General features: G+C 39.1%; 1 protein-coding gene across 6 annotated transcripts in view; it reads left to right on the forward strand.

Annotated features, from left to right (window-relative positions):
- Window positions 1–18,085, forward strand: part of CDC42SE2 (CDC42 small effector 2) — a 116,907-nt gene that overhangs the window by 68,489 nt on the left and 30,333 nt on the right. For all 6 annotated transcript variants that reach the window (XR_004183992.1, XR_004183991.1, XR_004183990.1 and 3 more), the window contains one exon: window positions 12,455–12,797. Coding sequence is in view for 3 of the 6 variants with exons in the window: in XM_003900078.4 (XP_003900127.1) it covers window positions 12,744–12,797 (54 nt within the window). In the remaining 3 variants the exon portion in view is untranslated. The remainder of the gene's footprint in view (window positions 1–12,454; window positions 12,798–18,085) is intronic.

The raw sequence follows: 18,085 nt of genomic DNA on the forward strand, positions 1-18,085 counted from the left end.
TGGAAGCATTTGCTATGAAAACTGACACAAGATAGGATGCCTTCTCTCACCACTCCTATTCAAAATAGTGTTGGAAGTTCTGGCCAGGGCAGTCAGGCAAGAGAAGGAAATAAAGGGTATTCAAATAGGAAAAGAGGAAGTCAGACTGTCCCTGTTTGCAGATTGCATGATTGTATATTTAGAAAACCCCATCGTCTCAGCCCAAAATCTCCTTAAGCTGATAAGCAACTTCAGCAAAGTCTCAGGAGACAAAATCAATGTGCAAAAATCACAAGCATTCCTATGCATCAAGAACAGACAGAGAGCCAAATCATGAGTGAAATCCTATTCACAATTGCTTCAAAGAGAATAAAATACCTAGGAATCCAACTTACAAGGGATGTAAAGGACCTCTTCAAGGAGAACTACAAACCACTGCTCAATGAAATAAAAGAGGACACAAACAAATGGAAGAACATTCCATGCTCATGGATAGGAAGAATCAATATTGTGAAAATGGCCATAGTGCCCAAGGTAGTTTATAGATTCAATGCCATCCCCATCAAGCTACCAATGACTCTCTTCACAGAATTAGAAAAACTACTTTAAAGTTCATATGGAACTAAAAAAGAGCCCGCATAGCCAAGACAATCCTAAGCCAAAAGAACAAAGCTGGAGGCATCATGCTACGTGACTTCAAACTATACTACAAGACTACAGTAACCAAAACAGCATGGTACTGGTACCAAAACAGAGATAGACCAATGGAGCAGAATAGAACCCCCAGAAATAATACAGCACATCTACACCTGTATGATCTTTGACAAACCTGACAAAAACAAGAAATGGGGAAAGGATTCCCTATTTAATAAATGGTGCTGGGAAAACTGGCTAGCCATATGTAGAAAGCTGAAACTGGATTCCTTCCTTACATCTTATACAAAAATTAATTCAAGATGGATTAAAGACTTAAATGTTAGATCTAAAACCATACAAACCCTAGAAGAGGTCGGGCCCCATGGCTCATGCCTGTAATCCCAGCACTTTGGGAGGCCGAGGTGGGCGGATCATGAAGTCAGGAGATCGAGACCGTTCTGGCTAACTGAGGTCAGGAGATCGAGACCATTCTGGCTAACACGGCGAAACCCCGTCTCCACTAAAAAACACAAAAAAATTAGCCAGGCGTGGTCGAGGGTGCCTGTAGTCCTAGCTACTCAGGAGGTAGAGGCAGGCAAATGGCGTGAACCTGGGAGGTGGAGCTTGCAGTGAGCCAAGATCACGCCACTGCACTCCAGCCTGGGTGACAGAGCGAGACACTGTCTCAAAACAAACCCTAGAAGAAAACCTAGGCCATACCATTCAGGCCATAGGCATGGACAAGGACTTCATGACTAAAACACCAAAAGCAATGGCAACAAAAGCCAAAATTAACAAATGGGATCTAATTAAACAAAAGACCTTCTGCATAGCAAAATAAACTACCATCAGAGTGAACAGGCAACCTACAGAATGGGAGAACATTTTTGCAATCTACCCATCTGACAAAGGGCTAATATCCAGAATCTACAAGTAACTTAAACAAATTTACAAGAAAAAAATCAAACAACCCCATCAAAAAATGGGCAAAGGATATGAACAGACAGTTCTCAAAAGAAGACATTCATGCAGTCAACAGCCACATGAAAAAATGTTCATCATCACTGGCCATCAGAGAAATGCAAATGAGAACCACAATGAGATACCATCTCCTACCAGTTAGAATGGCGATCATTAAAACGTCAGGAAACAGCAGGTGCTGGAGAGGATGTGGAGAAATAGGAGCACTTTTACACTGTTGATGGGACTGTAAACTAATTCAACCATTGTGGAAGACAGTGTGGCGATTCCTCAAGGATGTAGAACTAGAAATATCATTTGACCCAGCCATCCCATTACTGAGTATATACCCAAAGGATTATAAATCATGCTGCTATAATAATACATGCACACATATGTTTGTTGTGGCACTATTCACAATAGCAAAGATTTGGAACCAACCCAAAATTCCATCAATGATAGACTGGATTAAGAACATGTGGCACATATACACCATGGAATACTATGCAGCCATGAAAAAGGGTGAGTTCATGTCCTTTGTAGGGACATGGATGAAACTGGAAACCATCATTCTGAGCAAACTATCACAAGGACAGAAAACCAAACACTGCATGTTCTCACTCATAGGTGGGAACTGAACAATGAGAACACTTGGACCCAGGGGAACATCACACACCAGGGCCTGTTGTGGGGTCGGGGGAGGAAGAAGGGATAGCATTAGGAGACATACCTAATGTAAATGACGAGTTAACAGGTGCAACACACCAACATGGCACATGTATACATATGTAACAAACCTGCACCTTCTGCACATGTACCCTAGAACTTAAAGTATAATAAAAAAAAAAAATTTCAGTCAACAGCATGCTGTTCAGTACTTAAAATTTTCGAGAATCAACAATTATGTATTGTTTTTCGACTATGCAGGGAATTGGTGCTCCTAACCACCATGTTGTTCAAGGGTCAACTGTATATGAATATGTGTTTTGAGCATGATCCAAATTAGGCAAAATCCATTGGAAACAACCCATTGTAATGAAGTCACATGATGGAAATTTTTGCAGACATTAAAATAATGACTATGAAGACTAAAGGAAAATATACATAGTGTTAATTAGAAAGAGCAGGAGATAAAATTGGGGATAATTCAGATGCATATACAATTATTTTTAAGGTATGTACACAAAAGGACAAATAAAAAATATACTATTATTAATTCTAGGAAGGTAGGGTTAATGGGTGATTTTCTTAATCCATTTGCTTTTTTCTGAATATTTAATGAAACTTGTATAATAGAATTTGTGAGAACAAAAAAACTTTGATTTAGAAGTAATCAAGAATAAGGAGAACATAAATTATTTGTAGAATATCCTGATTAATGTCAACATCATAGATTACAGAGTAATTAAGTTTAAAGTAGATATATTTTTAAAAATCAAATATATTTGTTTAATGTGTAGAAGAGCCTTGTGGTAAATCACCCTGACCTAACATATATTTCATTCTATGTAGCAGATGAGCAGTAATTTGGTAATTTTAAACATTTCAACAAGAAACATATAATTTAGACATTTTTTAAAAAAAGCGATTAAATTAGCCTTCCTACTGTCTCATGTATACAGTTAAATGACTTTGCAGTTTCTGTGGCATAATTCATAATGATTTTCATATATTATTAAATTTATAAAGAGACAAAAAAAAGAAAAAGCGTGAGTAAACTGTGAAATATTACCTGACCACAACCTACAAAATATTAATGTTCAAATTGAATTATAGAAGTAAAACTTAACAGAACTATAATGGGATGATGGGTTCATAATCCTGAGATAAAGCTTTCTTAAGTAAGATAAAACCACTAATCTATTATGAAAATTGACATTTGACTACATAAGGCTTTAACGCCCTGATATGAAAGGTATAAACAAAGTTAAAAGTGATACAACAAAATTTATTGTGTGTGTATATATATTTATTTATAAATATATGTATATTTCTCCTTCAAATGATTGCTAGAATAAATGCAGTCTCAGAATCACAGGAGGCTTTTTTTTTTTGGGTAGAAATTAACAAGCTGATTGTAAAATGTGTATGAAAATGCAAAGGACCTAGAAAATTAAAAGCAGTTTTGAAAAAGAGTATCATTGGAAGACAAATGACTGCCTTACTTCTAAGTCTTACTATAATTGTACTGGCATTGGATTGACAAACAGACCAGTGCAATACAATAATCAGCCTAGAAGTAGATTGAATGTTACACAGTGATTTTATTTTATTTTATTTTATTTCATTTCATTGTATTTTATTTATTTTATTTTATTTTTTTAGAGAGGGTCTCTCTGTTGCTCAGGCTGGAGTGCAGTGGTGCAATCATGGCTCACTGCAGCCTCAACCTCCCAAGCTCAAGTGATCCTCCAGCCTTAGCCTCTCCAAGTAACTGGGACTACAGGTGTGTGCAACCATGCCCAACTAATTGTAGTTTTTGTAGAGGCAGCAGTTTACCGCCCTGTTGCCCAGGCTGGTCTTGAACTCCTGAGCTCCAACAATCCACCCACCTACCGTGGCCTCCCAAAGTCCTGGGATTATAGGCATGAACCACCAAGCTCAGCCTTGATTTTCTTTTCTTTTTCTTTTTTTCACCCAGCCTGGAGTGCAGTGGTAATCTACACTCACTGCAAACTCTACCCCGGGTTCACGCCATTCTCCTGCCTCAGCCTCCCAAGTAGCTGGGACTACAGACGCCCACTATCACGCCCGGCTAATTTTTTGTATTTTTAGTAGAGAGGGGGTTTCACCATGTTAGCCAGGATGGTCTCAATCTCCTGACCTCATAATCTGCCCGCCTCGGCCTCCCAAAGTGCTGGGAGTACAGGCATGAGCCTCCGTGTGCGACCTCAGCCCTGATTTTCAGTAAAGGTGCTAAATTAATCTGATAAGCAAAGGATATCTTCAGCAAATGAACTAGAACAACTAGATATCCATAGTTTTTTAAAAATTGGCCTTTATACTGTCAGAAAATAAAATTTAAGTAAAAACAGGTTATAGATATAAAAATAAAAGCTGAAAGGTCTAGAAAAAGAACCAGATTATCTTTGCAACTTTGGGATATGTGAAAAAATTTTTAGAACCCAAAAAGCACAAATCATAAGAGATAAAACGTATGCATAAGACATTATCAAAGTTAAAAACTTAAACTCTTTGAAAGATGTTGTTAGGAAGACAAAGACCAGGACAAAATATTCACGCTGCATATATTGGAGAAAGGATTGACCTAGAATATACGAACATAGCTCAGTGAGATGACGGAATTTTAAAATGGGCAAAAGATTGGAACATATTTACCCAAAGAAAATACATGATTGGCCAAGAAGCACATGAAAAGACTTAATGTCACCAGTTAGCAGAAGAGTGCAAATTTAAACCACAGCAAGATATTACTGTATACCCACTAGGATGACTAGAATTAAAAAGATTGATAGTACAAAGAGTTGGTAGGATAAGGAATAACTGGAACTCATACATTGCTGGCAGGAATGCAAAATGGTAAAACTGATTTAGAAAACTGGTGGGTAATTTCTTAATAAAGTTAAAATCATACTTACTGTATTAACCAGTATTTCCACTCCTAGCTATTTACCCAGGAGAGAGAAAAACTTTTCACAGAAACACCTCTTTTTTTGTTGTTTATTTATTTATTTTTTAATTTACCACCTTCACCCCTTCTCACAAAAACCATTGTGTATACAGATGTTCATAATCATAACAACTTTATTTTTAATAGCCAAAAACATTAATGTCCATCAACAGATGGGTGGATAAACAAATTGTATAATATCCATATAATGGAAAACTGCTTAGCAATAAAAAATGATTTACTAATAGAGGCAACATAGATAAATCTTAAAAACATGCTGAATGAAAGAAGCCAGATGTGAAAAAGAGTGCATGCTGTATAATTATACTTACATGAAACTATAAGAAAGTCTAATCCATAATCAGTCATTTTAAATATAAGGAAAAAATTCACCCTCCTATTTTGATAGTTACACATGCATCCCTACTTCAGCCTTTTATAACTGAGTTCAGGGAACAATGGTTTGGACTTTGATTAACCACAGAGAAGTAGCTGTGTGATAAATACATAGTTTGAAAGATCATCTTAAAATAAGTTAATTTTTTTCAAAACGGCCTTGTACCACATATGAGTATCAGCTGTTTCAGCTAGTTTGAGACAGATTTAGTGCTGCTACAGCTATGAATAAGCTTTATTGATAATTTATATTTGGTCATTGATTAATTTTTGCATTTCTGGCAGAAGCCTCTTTGGCATCTGATGGAATTTCAGACCCCCTTCCCCAATAATTTTACCAGTTCTTCAAAAGTCTCTAGCAAGGGTGTTCACTCGTACTTGATTCTGTGTTTTGCATTTCCACCTCTGATCTTCCTCATTTCATTATTATCAACTGCTCATTGTTAGTTTTTATTTTATTTATTTATGTTTTTGAGACAGGGTCTCACTCTGTTGCCCAGACTTTAGTGCAATGGCACATCTTGGTGTACTGCAGCCTCGACTTCCTGGGCTCAAGTGATCCTCCAAACTGAGCCTTCCAAGTAGCTGACAACAGAAGTACTTGCCACCACACCCGGGTAATTTTTAAAATTCTTGTAGTTACGGAATTTTGCCATGTTGCCTGGGTTAGTCTCGAACTCCTGGTCTCAAGCAGTCCTTCTGCCTCAGCATCCCAGAATGCTGGGATTACAGGCGTGAATCACCAAGCCTGGTCCAGTATTGATTAATACTTTTTTTTTTTCTTTTTTGATACAGGGTCTTGTTCTGTTGCCCAAGCTGGAGTGCAGTGACACGATCTCAGCTCACTGCAACCTCCGCCTCCTAAGTTCAAGCAAGTCTTGTGCTTCAGCCACCTGAGTAGCTGGGATTACAGGTGCATGTGCCACCACACCCAGCTCATTTTTGTGTTTTTAGTAGAGACAGGGTTTCGCTGCATTGGCCATGCTGCTCTTGAACTCCTGGCCTCATGTAATCCTCCCACTTTAGCCTCCCAAAGTGCTAGGATTACAGGTCTGAGCCATCGTGCCTGGCCTACTTTTTAAATTCACATTTCATTTAAGTTTTTATCATTTAAGACTGGGCGTGGTGGCTCATGCCTGTAATCCCAGCATTTAGGGAGGCCGAGGCCAGCGGATCACTTGAGGTCAGGCGTTTGAGACCAGCCTAGCCAACATGGTGAAACCCCATCTCTACTAAAAAAAAAACAAAAATTAGCTGGGCGTGGTGGTGGGCGTCTATAGTCACAGCTACTCGGAGGCTGAGGCATGAGAATTGTTTGAACCAGGGAGGCTGAAGTTTCAGTGAGCTGAGATCATGCCACTACACTCCAGCCTCGGTGACAGAGCAAAACTCTGTCTTTAAAAAAAAAAAAAAAAAATTGTCATTTAAAAATACATGTAAATTGCATAGTGGCCAGGCATGGTGGCTCATGCCTATAATCCCAGCATTTTGGGAGGAGGAGGCAGGCAGATTGTTTGAGCCCAGGAGTTTGAGACCAGCCCGGGCAACATAGTGAGACCTTGTCTCTACAAAAAATTTAAAAATTAGCTGGGCATGGTGGCGCATACCCGTAGTGCCAGCTACTTGGAAGGTTAAGGTGGGAGGATGGTTTGAGTGGAGGCAGAGGTTGCAGTGAGCTGAGATTGCGACACTGCACTCCAGCCTGGGTAGCCAAAAAAAAAAAAAAAAAAAAAAAAAATTGCATAGTGCATACATGTATTATTTAACAAATAATTATAAAGCAAATACCTGTGTGGCTACCACCCAGGTCAAGAAGTGGAACACTGTCAGCATTCCAGGAGCCCATAAGCACCTCTTCCTATTTGTAATCCCTGCCCTCAGTCCTAGAGGTAACCATTCTTCTGACTTTAATTATAACTTTCCTTGCTTTACTTTTATACCTATGTATACATCTCTAAACAAAATAGTTTAAATTGTTTTTGAAATTCACAGAAATGATATCATTCCATGTGTATTGTGTCATGCTGCTGCTTTCGCCATGTGAGAATCATCTGTGTTGCCTGAAGCTGTCATTCATTTTTGTTTTGTATAAAACCATAATTCACCTTTTTTCATTCTCTTTTTTTTCTAGATAGATTTTTAGGCTGTTTCTTCAAAGTTTGCAGCAAATTACCTGTTTTTGCTATAGCAGAATAGTGCAATTTTGCCATTTTAATTCTGGTAACAAAAAAGCATCTTATATCAATACACGTTGGGCATCCAAATCCAGAAATCTGAAATGCTCCAAAGTCCACAACTTAAAAAAAGTTTGAAAAATTAAATTAAATTAAAGTAAATTAAATTGTTTTGTAGAGATGAGGTCTTGCTACGTTGCCTAGGCTAGTCTCGAACTCTTGGCTTCACACGACCCTCGTGCTTCAGTTGCCCCAAATATTGGGACTACAGGTGTGAGCCATGTGCCCAGCCAGAATTTTTTGAGTGCTGACATGGACTAAGGAAATGTTCACTGGAGCATTTTGGATTTCAAATTTTCGGATTTAGAGTGTTCAGTAGGATAAGTGTAATGCAAATATTTCAAAGTACAAGAAAATCTGAAATCTATATTACTTCTCGTCCCAAGCATTTAGGAAAAGGGATATTCAACCTGTATGCTCTTTATAATATATACAGTACGTTCATGTATATTAGCGAATTTAATCCTCATTTCAGACCTGTGAAATGGCAATGCAGTATTTCATTTTATTACTAAGAAAACTGAGGGTAAGCCTGGGCAACATAGTGAGACCCTGTTTCTACAAAAAATTAAAAAGTTAGCCAAATGTGGTGGCATGTACCTGTAGTCCCAGCTACGTGGGAGGCTGAGGTGGGAGGATCATATGAACCTGAGAGGTTAGGCTGCAGTGAGCCAGGATTGCTCCACTGCACTGCAGCCTGCGCAACAGAGCTGAAACTCTGTCTCAAAAAAAGAAAGAAAGAGAGAAAGAGAAGAGAGGGAGAGAGGGAAAGAAGGAGGGAGGGAACAGAGTGATACAGTTTGTCATTTGCCTGAAATAACAATTCTAAAAACTTAATGAAGTGCTATAATTGTCACAGATCTTTTATTTCAAAGTCCAAATTCTGAATTTTTGATTCAGTTTCACACAAGTGAGCATTCTTAATTCCTGAACTCAGTTAGAATATTTTAGATTAAAAAAAAAAAAAAAACCAAACCAAAACCAAAACAACAACTTAGTTATCTGACATGCCCCACTGCCAGGTTTTTCACATCAAAATATTATTATTTTTCTTTGAAAGTTGATCTAGAAAGCATTTTTATTAAATTGCGGGTAGGATGTTGGAATATAACTTCATTAAGTTGTCAGCAGCAAAACTTCATGCAGGTAGGAAGCTGGTATCTGCAGCGTTTGATTTAGGTGGTAAAAAGGAGGAGGAGGGGAACTGATAGTGGATAATATTTTGAGTACAGAATACGATTGCACTTTTCTCCTCATGTCAGTCTCATTTGTAAGCAAATTCAAGGAAACTCACTAGCTAAGTGGCCTTGGATAAGCTGTTTAATGACCAAGTTCCATGATGTTCTCTTTAAAAGTCCCTTCCCTTTCTAAAATCGTGTATCTTATGAATATATGAGGTGATTAAAATACTCTCTTGTGCTGTAGACCAGTCTGACCCCTTAGTTACGTGTGGAATGTGCTGAGCTGTATTTAAAGCCAAGTTTATATGTTGATGTTATTGTAAAGTGACTCTCCTTTTGTTATCTAAAGATTGCAAAAAGTATAGGTTTTTAAAATGGTCATGTTTTAAGCAGCTTTCAGCTCAAGAAGTGAAAGTAACTATTAGTATAGTTATTATTAGTGGCAGTGTGTTGAAGTTTTTTGTGAAGAATTCAATACTTCCTTGAAGGTGTTTATATGTAAATATGTTTTAAGTATATATACTTTAGAAAACCATTCTAGGCCTAGGCGCGGTGGCTCACGCCTGTAATCCCAGCACTTTGGGAGGCCGAGGTGGGTGGATCACGAGGTCAGGATATCGAGACCATCCTGGCTAACACGGTGAAACCCTGTCTCTACTAAAAATACAAAAAAATTAGCCGGGCATGGTGGTGGGCGCCTGTATACCCAGCTACTCAGGAGGTTGAGGCAGGAGAATGGCGTGAACCCAGGAGGCAGAGCTTGCAGTGAGCTGAGATCGCGCCACTGCACTCCAGCATGGGCGACACAGAGACTCTTGTCTCCAAAAAAAAAAAAAAAAGTTCTAAAAAGGAAATTTATTTAGAAAACAAGATGTATTGATATCACATTCCAAAGCATGTCTGAAACATTTTAAGATCCATATATTTACTTAAATAAAAATCCATGGAATTGCAAACATCTTCTTGGTTTGAAAATATATTTTAGCAGATCTGTCAGCTAAGTGGAAATACGTAGCAGCAGAAGTTATTGTACTTTAGGCCAGGTGAGGTGGCTCACGTCTGTAATCCCAGCACTTTGGGAGGCTGAGGTGTGAGCTCAGCAGTTTGAGCTCAGCCTGGGCAACACAGTGAGACCCTATCTCAAAAAATATTTTTTTAAAAAACTTCACAAAGGCTTCTTAATGGGCAAGATTTTTGATCCAGGGTGAAATTAAACTTGTTAAATAGCAGCACTGAAATAATGTTCATGAGACTGTGTATTTAAGCCTTTTCTCTTATATTCCTGCTAAGAAGATTGGCTGGAGGAAATAAGTGATACTATTCTTTGAGCTTATAAAACTTCACAGTATTTACCCGATTCATTGGCCAAAGACTGCCACTTCCTTGGTTTAGAGTTTGGGTGAGATAAGGAATGTTCATCTCTGCTTAAATAAGCATTCCAGGTTCTGGATTTTAATTAATGGCAAAAATGTAAACTTTTCTTTCTTTTTATATTCGTTGGACACATGCTTAAATCTTACCGTGTCATTTTCCTGTATGTTAGAGGACTTGTCCTCTGGACTGTAGAATCAGGGTCCTGAATTCATGCCCTGTTATACTACCCAGATTTGTGACACTGAGGATGTGTGCATTAACTTCACATTACATCTTCATCTCTGCAGCTACAAAAATTACTGTCACTTCTGTCTTTCCAGGTTTAGAGTCATGGCTTTGGAAAAAGCAAAAGGGAGAATTTAATTTCACTTAATGTTCAGGACTCTGTGATCCTATAATGTGGTTGTTACTGATCTGTAGTTGGCAAAGCTTGTAACATGTATGAGGTCTCTTTCCAGAATTTACAAATAAGTGATTTATATTTCGCCATTTGGGACAAAAATGTTAACACCTCTTTGAACACAGTCAAATTGATACATCTTTAGTCTTTGATCTTTTCATTTCAAGGAAGGCTCTTTTTCTTCATTCTATACTCTACTTTTTAAACTTTATATCCATTTTTCTTGCAAACATTATCTACACTTGTTGACTCTGCTGCTTTCGTTTCACTCATTTAACCTCCTGTAATCTGATTTCTACCCACACCACTTTACTGAAACTGCTGTTGCCACGGCCACACTGTGTTTGCTGCACAGTCTAAGGAATAGTCCTCAGTCTTTACTATCTCAGTGGCAGTGAATACTGCCACCCATTTTTTCCTTGAAACAGGCTCCAGTGACACCACATTTAACGGATTTTCCTCTTCTAATTCTGATAACACCCAAACCTCCTTTGTAGACCTCTCTTTTTTTACCTATGATTTAAATGCTGTTCTTACTCAGAGGACTCTGTTGAGCACACTCTGTTTGTCATGACACTGTTTTCCCTAGAGATCATTCATTGCTTTAGTCATAATCTGATGATTGCAGAACTTCTCCTTGGCTTCAGATCTGTGTATCAGATTGTCTAATGGACATCTTCACTTGACTATTGTAGTAGTCTGCAAGTGATACAAATCCACTTCATCATAACTTCAGGCTAAAGAGGGAGATATGTTGGCTTACAAAACCAAACGTCTGGTGCACAGGTGAAACTGATCTTAGGAGGGATGCCTAGAATCAGAGATTCATGTCATCTTGACTTCCCACTTCTCTTTTGCCTCTGCCTGTCAGCATTATTATCTCAAAACCGTCTTCCACATGAGGTATAGGATATTATTGACTAAGGACATCCTTAAAGTCAACAGCTTGGCAGTCAGAAGGAAACAATAGGTTTAACTCTTTGTTCAACTGCAGATAGAAAATTGCCTGACAAGGATTCTAATAGACTCAGCTTGGTTTGCCATGGTGGGATATAAAGTATTTTGACTAACTTGTGTTCTAGTAATGATGGTGGGAGTGGTAGGGATCTAATAGCTTGATTCACAGAAGAAAGCCTAACTTAACCTCTACCCATTTTTCATGTACAGCTCTAATTCCAGTGGATAAGGTGATAATTTTGTTTATGGTTTTTGATGAACTGCATCTGCTTGATTATCTCCTTAGAATTCATTGCTATGTCAATTACTGTCTGAGTTGTCTGTGAGAATAAAGGACTCAACTGAAGAAACCTATATGAAAATGGTGATCATTATTTATTCTTGGAATTAGAAACTTGTATGTGGCAGTCATAATGTTCTAATTAGTGATTTTAAAAAATTAACTCATTAAAATAATCCATACTTTTATAATCATAAAATAGGATGCCCCACAAAGGCAAAGATTTCTGTCTACTTTCACTACTACACCTAGAACTTGACACTAAAAAAGTTGCTCAAAAAATAATTTGGTGAATGAATATCAGTTTATTAAAATCTTGATTTTTTTTCAGTGTTTACTTTTTTGGGTAATACTTATTTTAACAATAAAAGCTTTCAAAGATAAATAAAGTTTAACTTTTTTTTACTTTTTCTTTTTTTTCCCTAGACTCTCTGTTATAGTCCCTGGGTCAAGACAACAATTTTTATACCTTCGTCGTGGTTCAGACAGGAGTCTCTGTAGAACCAGAAGCAAAGAAAGGAAACAATCCGAGTTTTTCTTTATTAAATTGACTGTGTAAGATACTTGACTTCCAGGAACAAAAACACAGTGAAATAATAAAATTTCATCTTGGCATCACTGGACATTGATCGTATTGAGGAGTGTATTTTGTGGAACTTCCTGAGTTGAGATTTGGAACCTTCATTGGTGCTCATTTATACTGTGGACTGTAAGCATGAGTGAATTCTGGTTGTGTTTCAACTGCTGTATTGCAGAACAGCCTCAGCCTGTAAGTATGAAGTATGTGGACACATCAGGTGGGGTGCTTATTAAACGTACCACTCGTTCTCAAACTGAGAATTGGGATCCTAGCAGTAATTGCAAAGCAGTTCTAGAGAATACCATAGAGAAATAGTTCAGTGGAACTCTGAACGTATGTTTAAAAAGAAATAATGTTTTTAAAGTAAATGCTATATGTCAAGAGCTCTGCTAGACCATTCATCGTACATGACTGAAAGGATATGTTCTTCTGTCAAATAGCTCCTGGAGGAATAGTGAGAGAGAAAGGAGACAATAACCTGAGGTAAAACAGGTAAATCAGCCTTGGAAGTCAGTGGGTGGAAGATGTGGCAGCCATAATGCCATCATATTCTTCTCAGCTTACCATCTCATTTTCCTCAGGGCAACCCTCTGAGGAAGATATCATTGTCCTTATTTTTCAGTTGAAACAGGTTCAGTTTATTGCCCAAAGTCATATCGCTTGTAAGTGGTCTTGACTGACTTCTTGGTATATGCCTTGTTTTTGTCCTCTAATATATGCACATATCGTTACCTCTACCAAAATCCTGCCCTTCAGCCTCCAAATTCTTTTTGTTTTATTAAGATAGAGTTTCACTCTTGTTGCCCAGGCTGGAGTGCAATGGCGTGATCTTGGCTCACTGCAACTTCCGCCTCCCGGGTTCAAGTGATTCTTCTGCCTCAGCCTCTTGAGTAGCTGGGATTACAGGCATGTGCCACCACGCCTGGCTAATTTTGTACTTTTAATAGAGACGGGGTTTCACCATGTTGGTCAGGCTGGTCTCGAACTCCTGACCTCAGGTGATCCACCTGCCTCTGCCTCCCAAAGTGCTGGGATTACAGGCGTGAGCCACTGTGCCTGGCCTCCTTTTCATTTTTTAAGGTACCTAAATCAAATGTTACCTATATAAAAAATTCCCCAGCTTTCCCCTGAATGAGATAATACTCATCTGTATTCCCACAGCTCTTTAATTCATTGTTCTTTTATAGCATGGAACCTTTTGCATAGTAAATAACTGTTCTACGGTCTCTCCCACCACATTTTGAATTATTTATGGGTCTTCACCATGTAAACTCCGTATCTTCAGGATCAAATATAATGTCTTGGAGAGTGTAGGTATATATGATTGATGGTTGGCTGGCTGAACGAGTGAATTGATATTTTGTTTTATTTATGTATGTAACAACGTAAGAGGAAAAATAAGGGTTAAATTTTAAAACTATAATTGTACACATAACTCCCAATCTCAGGTGATTCACCTGCCTCAGCCTCCCAAAGTGCTGAGATTACAGGCATGAACCACTGTGCCCTACCATATTGTTTTAATTGCTCCACTTACTTAGTATGTTTTGCTGTGTCGTAGGAGAAATTTTTTCTTAGCTCTTCTTTTCTAACTCTATTGGTGATGTCTTTTTTTAAAGCTGGATTGTGGTTCCATGTTTTCTTACTATAGTTTTCTTTATTTTTTTTCTTGTTTGAGATATTTCATAAGGCATGTTTAAATCTTAGAGGTTTTTTTTTTAGGATTGCATTGGATTTATTTTATTTATTTATTTTTTTGAGGTGGAGTCTCACTCTGTTGCCCAGGCTGGAGTGCAGTGACGTGATCTCGGCTCACTGTAACCTCTGCCTCCTGGGTTCAAGTGATTCTCCTGCCTCAGCCTTCCAAGTAGCTGGGATTACAGGCACCTGTCACCACACCCAACTGATTTTTGTATTTTTCATAGAGACAGGGTTTTACCACATTGGCCAGGCTAGTTTTGAACTCCTGACTTCAGGTTATCTGCCCACCTCAACCTCCCAAAGTGTTGGGGATTACAGGCATGAGCCACCGCACCTGGCTAGGATTGCATTGAATTTAGAGGCGAATTGGGTGAGAATTGACATCTTTAGAATTTTGAGTGATCCAGGCTGGGTGCAGTGGTTTACTCTTGTAATCCCAGCACTTTGGGAGGCCGAGACTGGCGGATCACCTGAGGTCAGGAGTTCAAGACCAGCCTGGTCAACATGTTGAAACCCTGTCTCTACTAAAAATACAAAAAATTAGCTGGGCATGGTGGCAGGCACCTGTAATCCCAGCTACTCAGGAGGCTGAGGCAGGAGAATCACTTGAACCCAGGAGGTGGAGGTTGCAGTGAGCCGAGATTGCGTCATTGCACTCCAGCCTGGGCAACAAGAGCGAAATTCCATCTCAAAAAAAAAAAAAAGAATTTTGAGTAATCCAGTTAGAAGCATGGCATATGTCTTCATTTATGTAGATCTTTTAATATTCTTTTTGTAAAGCTCTAAAACTTCATTACATAAGCTTGCACATTTCATGTTAGACTTGTTCTAGATATGGCTTTTACTGTATTTCCTAGCTAGTTATTACTAGTGTATAGGAACCTAATAATTCTTATATGCTACTTTTTTATCCAGATATCTCACTGAACACTTGTGAACACTTGGATTTATTTATTTACTCATTTATTTATTTTTTGTTTTTGTTTTTTTGAGACAGAGTCCCACTCTGTCGCCCAGGCTAGAGGCACGATCTCAGCTCGCTGCAACCTCTGCCTCCCAGGTTCAAGAGATTCTTTTTCTTAACTCAGCCTCCTCAGTAGCTGGGATTACAGGTGCGTGCCACCATGCCTGGCTGATTTTTTTGTGTTTTTATTACAGACAGGATTTCGCCATGTTGGCCAGGCTGGTCTCGAACTCCTGGCCTCAGGTGATCGGCCGCGGCCTCCCAAAGTGCTGGGATTACAGGTGTGAGCCACTACACCAGGCCAAATTAGTTTAATAGTTAGCTGAAATGCTTATCTCTTATAGATGTCTCCAAATAGTGACTTTTTAAATCATTTTCTGATATTTAAATCATTTATCCTTTTGGGATTTTAGCTGAATTGACTAAGACCTCTAGTATAATGGTCAGTATTGCCAGTGATGGCTGAACATCCTTCTTATCCTGAGTTTTTATAATCTGTGATATTATTAGAGATGACATTTTCATTAGTCAAGGATTCTCAGTAGGAACACTTGAGTCCTATTGCCATATTGTTTTAAGGATGCCCTGTAATTTTTTGTTGAATGTGGTATAGTGGGTAAAAGGAACCGAGGTAAATAGGCCCGTAGTGTGATGTTTTATGTTTATCTGGTTAGGGCCTAGGCCATTTTACTATTTGCTGTAGCTGTAGGTGTTGGAGGATAAAATTTCATCTGGTGTCCTTGTTTTTGTCCCCTTGTTGTCTTTGGGTTTCTCTAGAGACTTCTTCTTAAATAAGAGCTGAGACATACTGTTGCTTTATTTGTAATCCCCTGTTGTACAGGAGCCCTGTAGATGTGTTGGTAAAGTGTGGGGAAGGGAGACATTATGTATTGCTATGATTATGTCTCAGTCTTTCAGTGAGCCCATGCACCTGGTCTGTGACCTACACGAAGTGCTTCTCAGTTTTGTTTTTTTACCCCTTAGGTGAGGCAAAGAGGGGTAGAGGAGACTGGAGTTGGATATTTCCCTTCTCCCCAAGTTGGTTAGTTTTTGGAAAAACCTAGTTGATTAGGCTCTGGTAAAATAGTTTCTCTTGAGAGCAAACCTTGTTAATAACAGAATAGTCTGGTGCATTTCAGTGTGGCTGCCCTTCCCTTCTTTTTGCAGAAACACAGATTTTTCTCTGATCTTCACTTCAGAATCTGGTAAGGTTCCCTGAGGTAAAAACCCACAAAAGTGTAGGGGATCCCTAAGACTAGGCCCCCCTGGAGTCTTAAAGTTGTTCACACTGAGCATCCAGCTATTCATAGGTTTTCCTGCACTGGTACTAGATCCTGTGAAAGTTTCTGCTTGTTGATTTCTGTGTCCACCTGTCTGTCTCTCTAGTTTTAGGGGAAACAGTTTTCTTTGTGACCTCACTTCTCTGATGGATCTAAGAAGAGATATTGTTTAAGTTTGATCGGCTTTTTTCTTGTTACGTGGATGGGAGTGATGACTTCTAAGCTCCTTATGTGCCAGATCAGAAACCAGAAGTCAAGTTGCCATATTTTAAAAGATTTACTTACTGCCAGGATTCACAGGGTATATAATAAAGTGAATTCTCTTCAATATATGATAAATGTATAGTCACCAATAGCTAAAATAGGAAGACACAGATTAGGTATTTAAATGGCAGGAGCATAAGGCTCTGGAGTTATGAGACATCAGAAATACATTTTCTGCTACACAGAGGATTTGCAACTTGAGTTTCTCTCATACTGAAACAGGAAAAGTTCCCTTGTGCCCCTAGAAGGCATGCGACGGCGGTGTGGCTCACTTCTTCAGTGCCCTGCTGCTCAAACCTCTAGGGGAGCATACAGACAGGGAGCTGTGGGGCTCTGACCCCACGGCAATGTCTAGGGATGAATCTTTATAGCTGAAGCGCCAGAGGGCGTGTGTTACAGGGTGCTTTTTTAGTTTGCCTTGTGTTAACCAACTCAGACCCTCTATGTTGTCATAAGGACAGAAGGCTTTCTGTATCCTGGGTTCTTGCTTTGGTGTACTGGAAGAATCGGATCACACGTGGGCTTGGAGAATGAGTGCAAAGTTTTATTGAGTGGAAGTGGCTCTCTGTTGATGAGGGATCCAGAAAGGAGATGGTTTTCCCCTGGAGTTGGGCTGCTCAGTGGCCCCAGCTCTCTTCTAACTGCCCCGGCCAAACTCCGCCTCGTCCAGCCAGTTGATGGCCTGCTGGCATGCTGGCGTCTGTTGGTGTGCTCTTCTGCAGGTGTGCTCCCTCGACGTCTTTTCACCTTCTAGCCGCTTGTGTCTTCTTCCGCTGATGTGCTCCTCTCGACCTTTGGCTGCTGTGTGTCTGCCTGCTAGGGTCTTGGGTTTTTATAGGCCCAGGATGGGGGCATGGCGGGCCAGGGTGGTCTTGGAAAATGCAACATTTGGGCCTGAAAACAGGAGTGCCTGTCCTCACCTATGTCTGTCCGTGGGGGTGGAGCCCTAGCCAGGGACCTGCCTTTCTCTACCCAGCACTTCCTGTCCCCACTCCTATATCATTTAAAGGAACCACACTCTTCCCTTCCCAGCACTCCTGTATCAGTACATTTAATACGTTAGTTGTTTGTTATTGTTTAATGGATACATACTTAATATGAAATATTCCACAAAAATTCCACGAACACCTTTTTGATTCCTGAGAAAAATTACATAAAACTTAATGGGGCTTTGTGGTTACCGTAATGGAGGAATAGCTTGCTTGTTGGCATCAGGAAACAGATGTAAAGAATCACTAATAATTTTTGTTTCTTTACATTATACAAAG

This window comes from Papio anubis, chromosome 5 (assembly GCF_008728515.1).
Source record: "Papio anubis isolate 15944 chromosome 5, Panubis1.0, whole genome shotgun sequence".
NCBI lineage: Eukaryota > Metazoa > Chordata > Mammalia > Primates > Cercopithecidae > Papio > Papio anubis.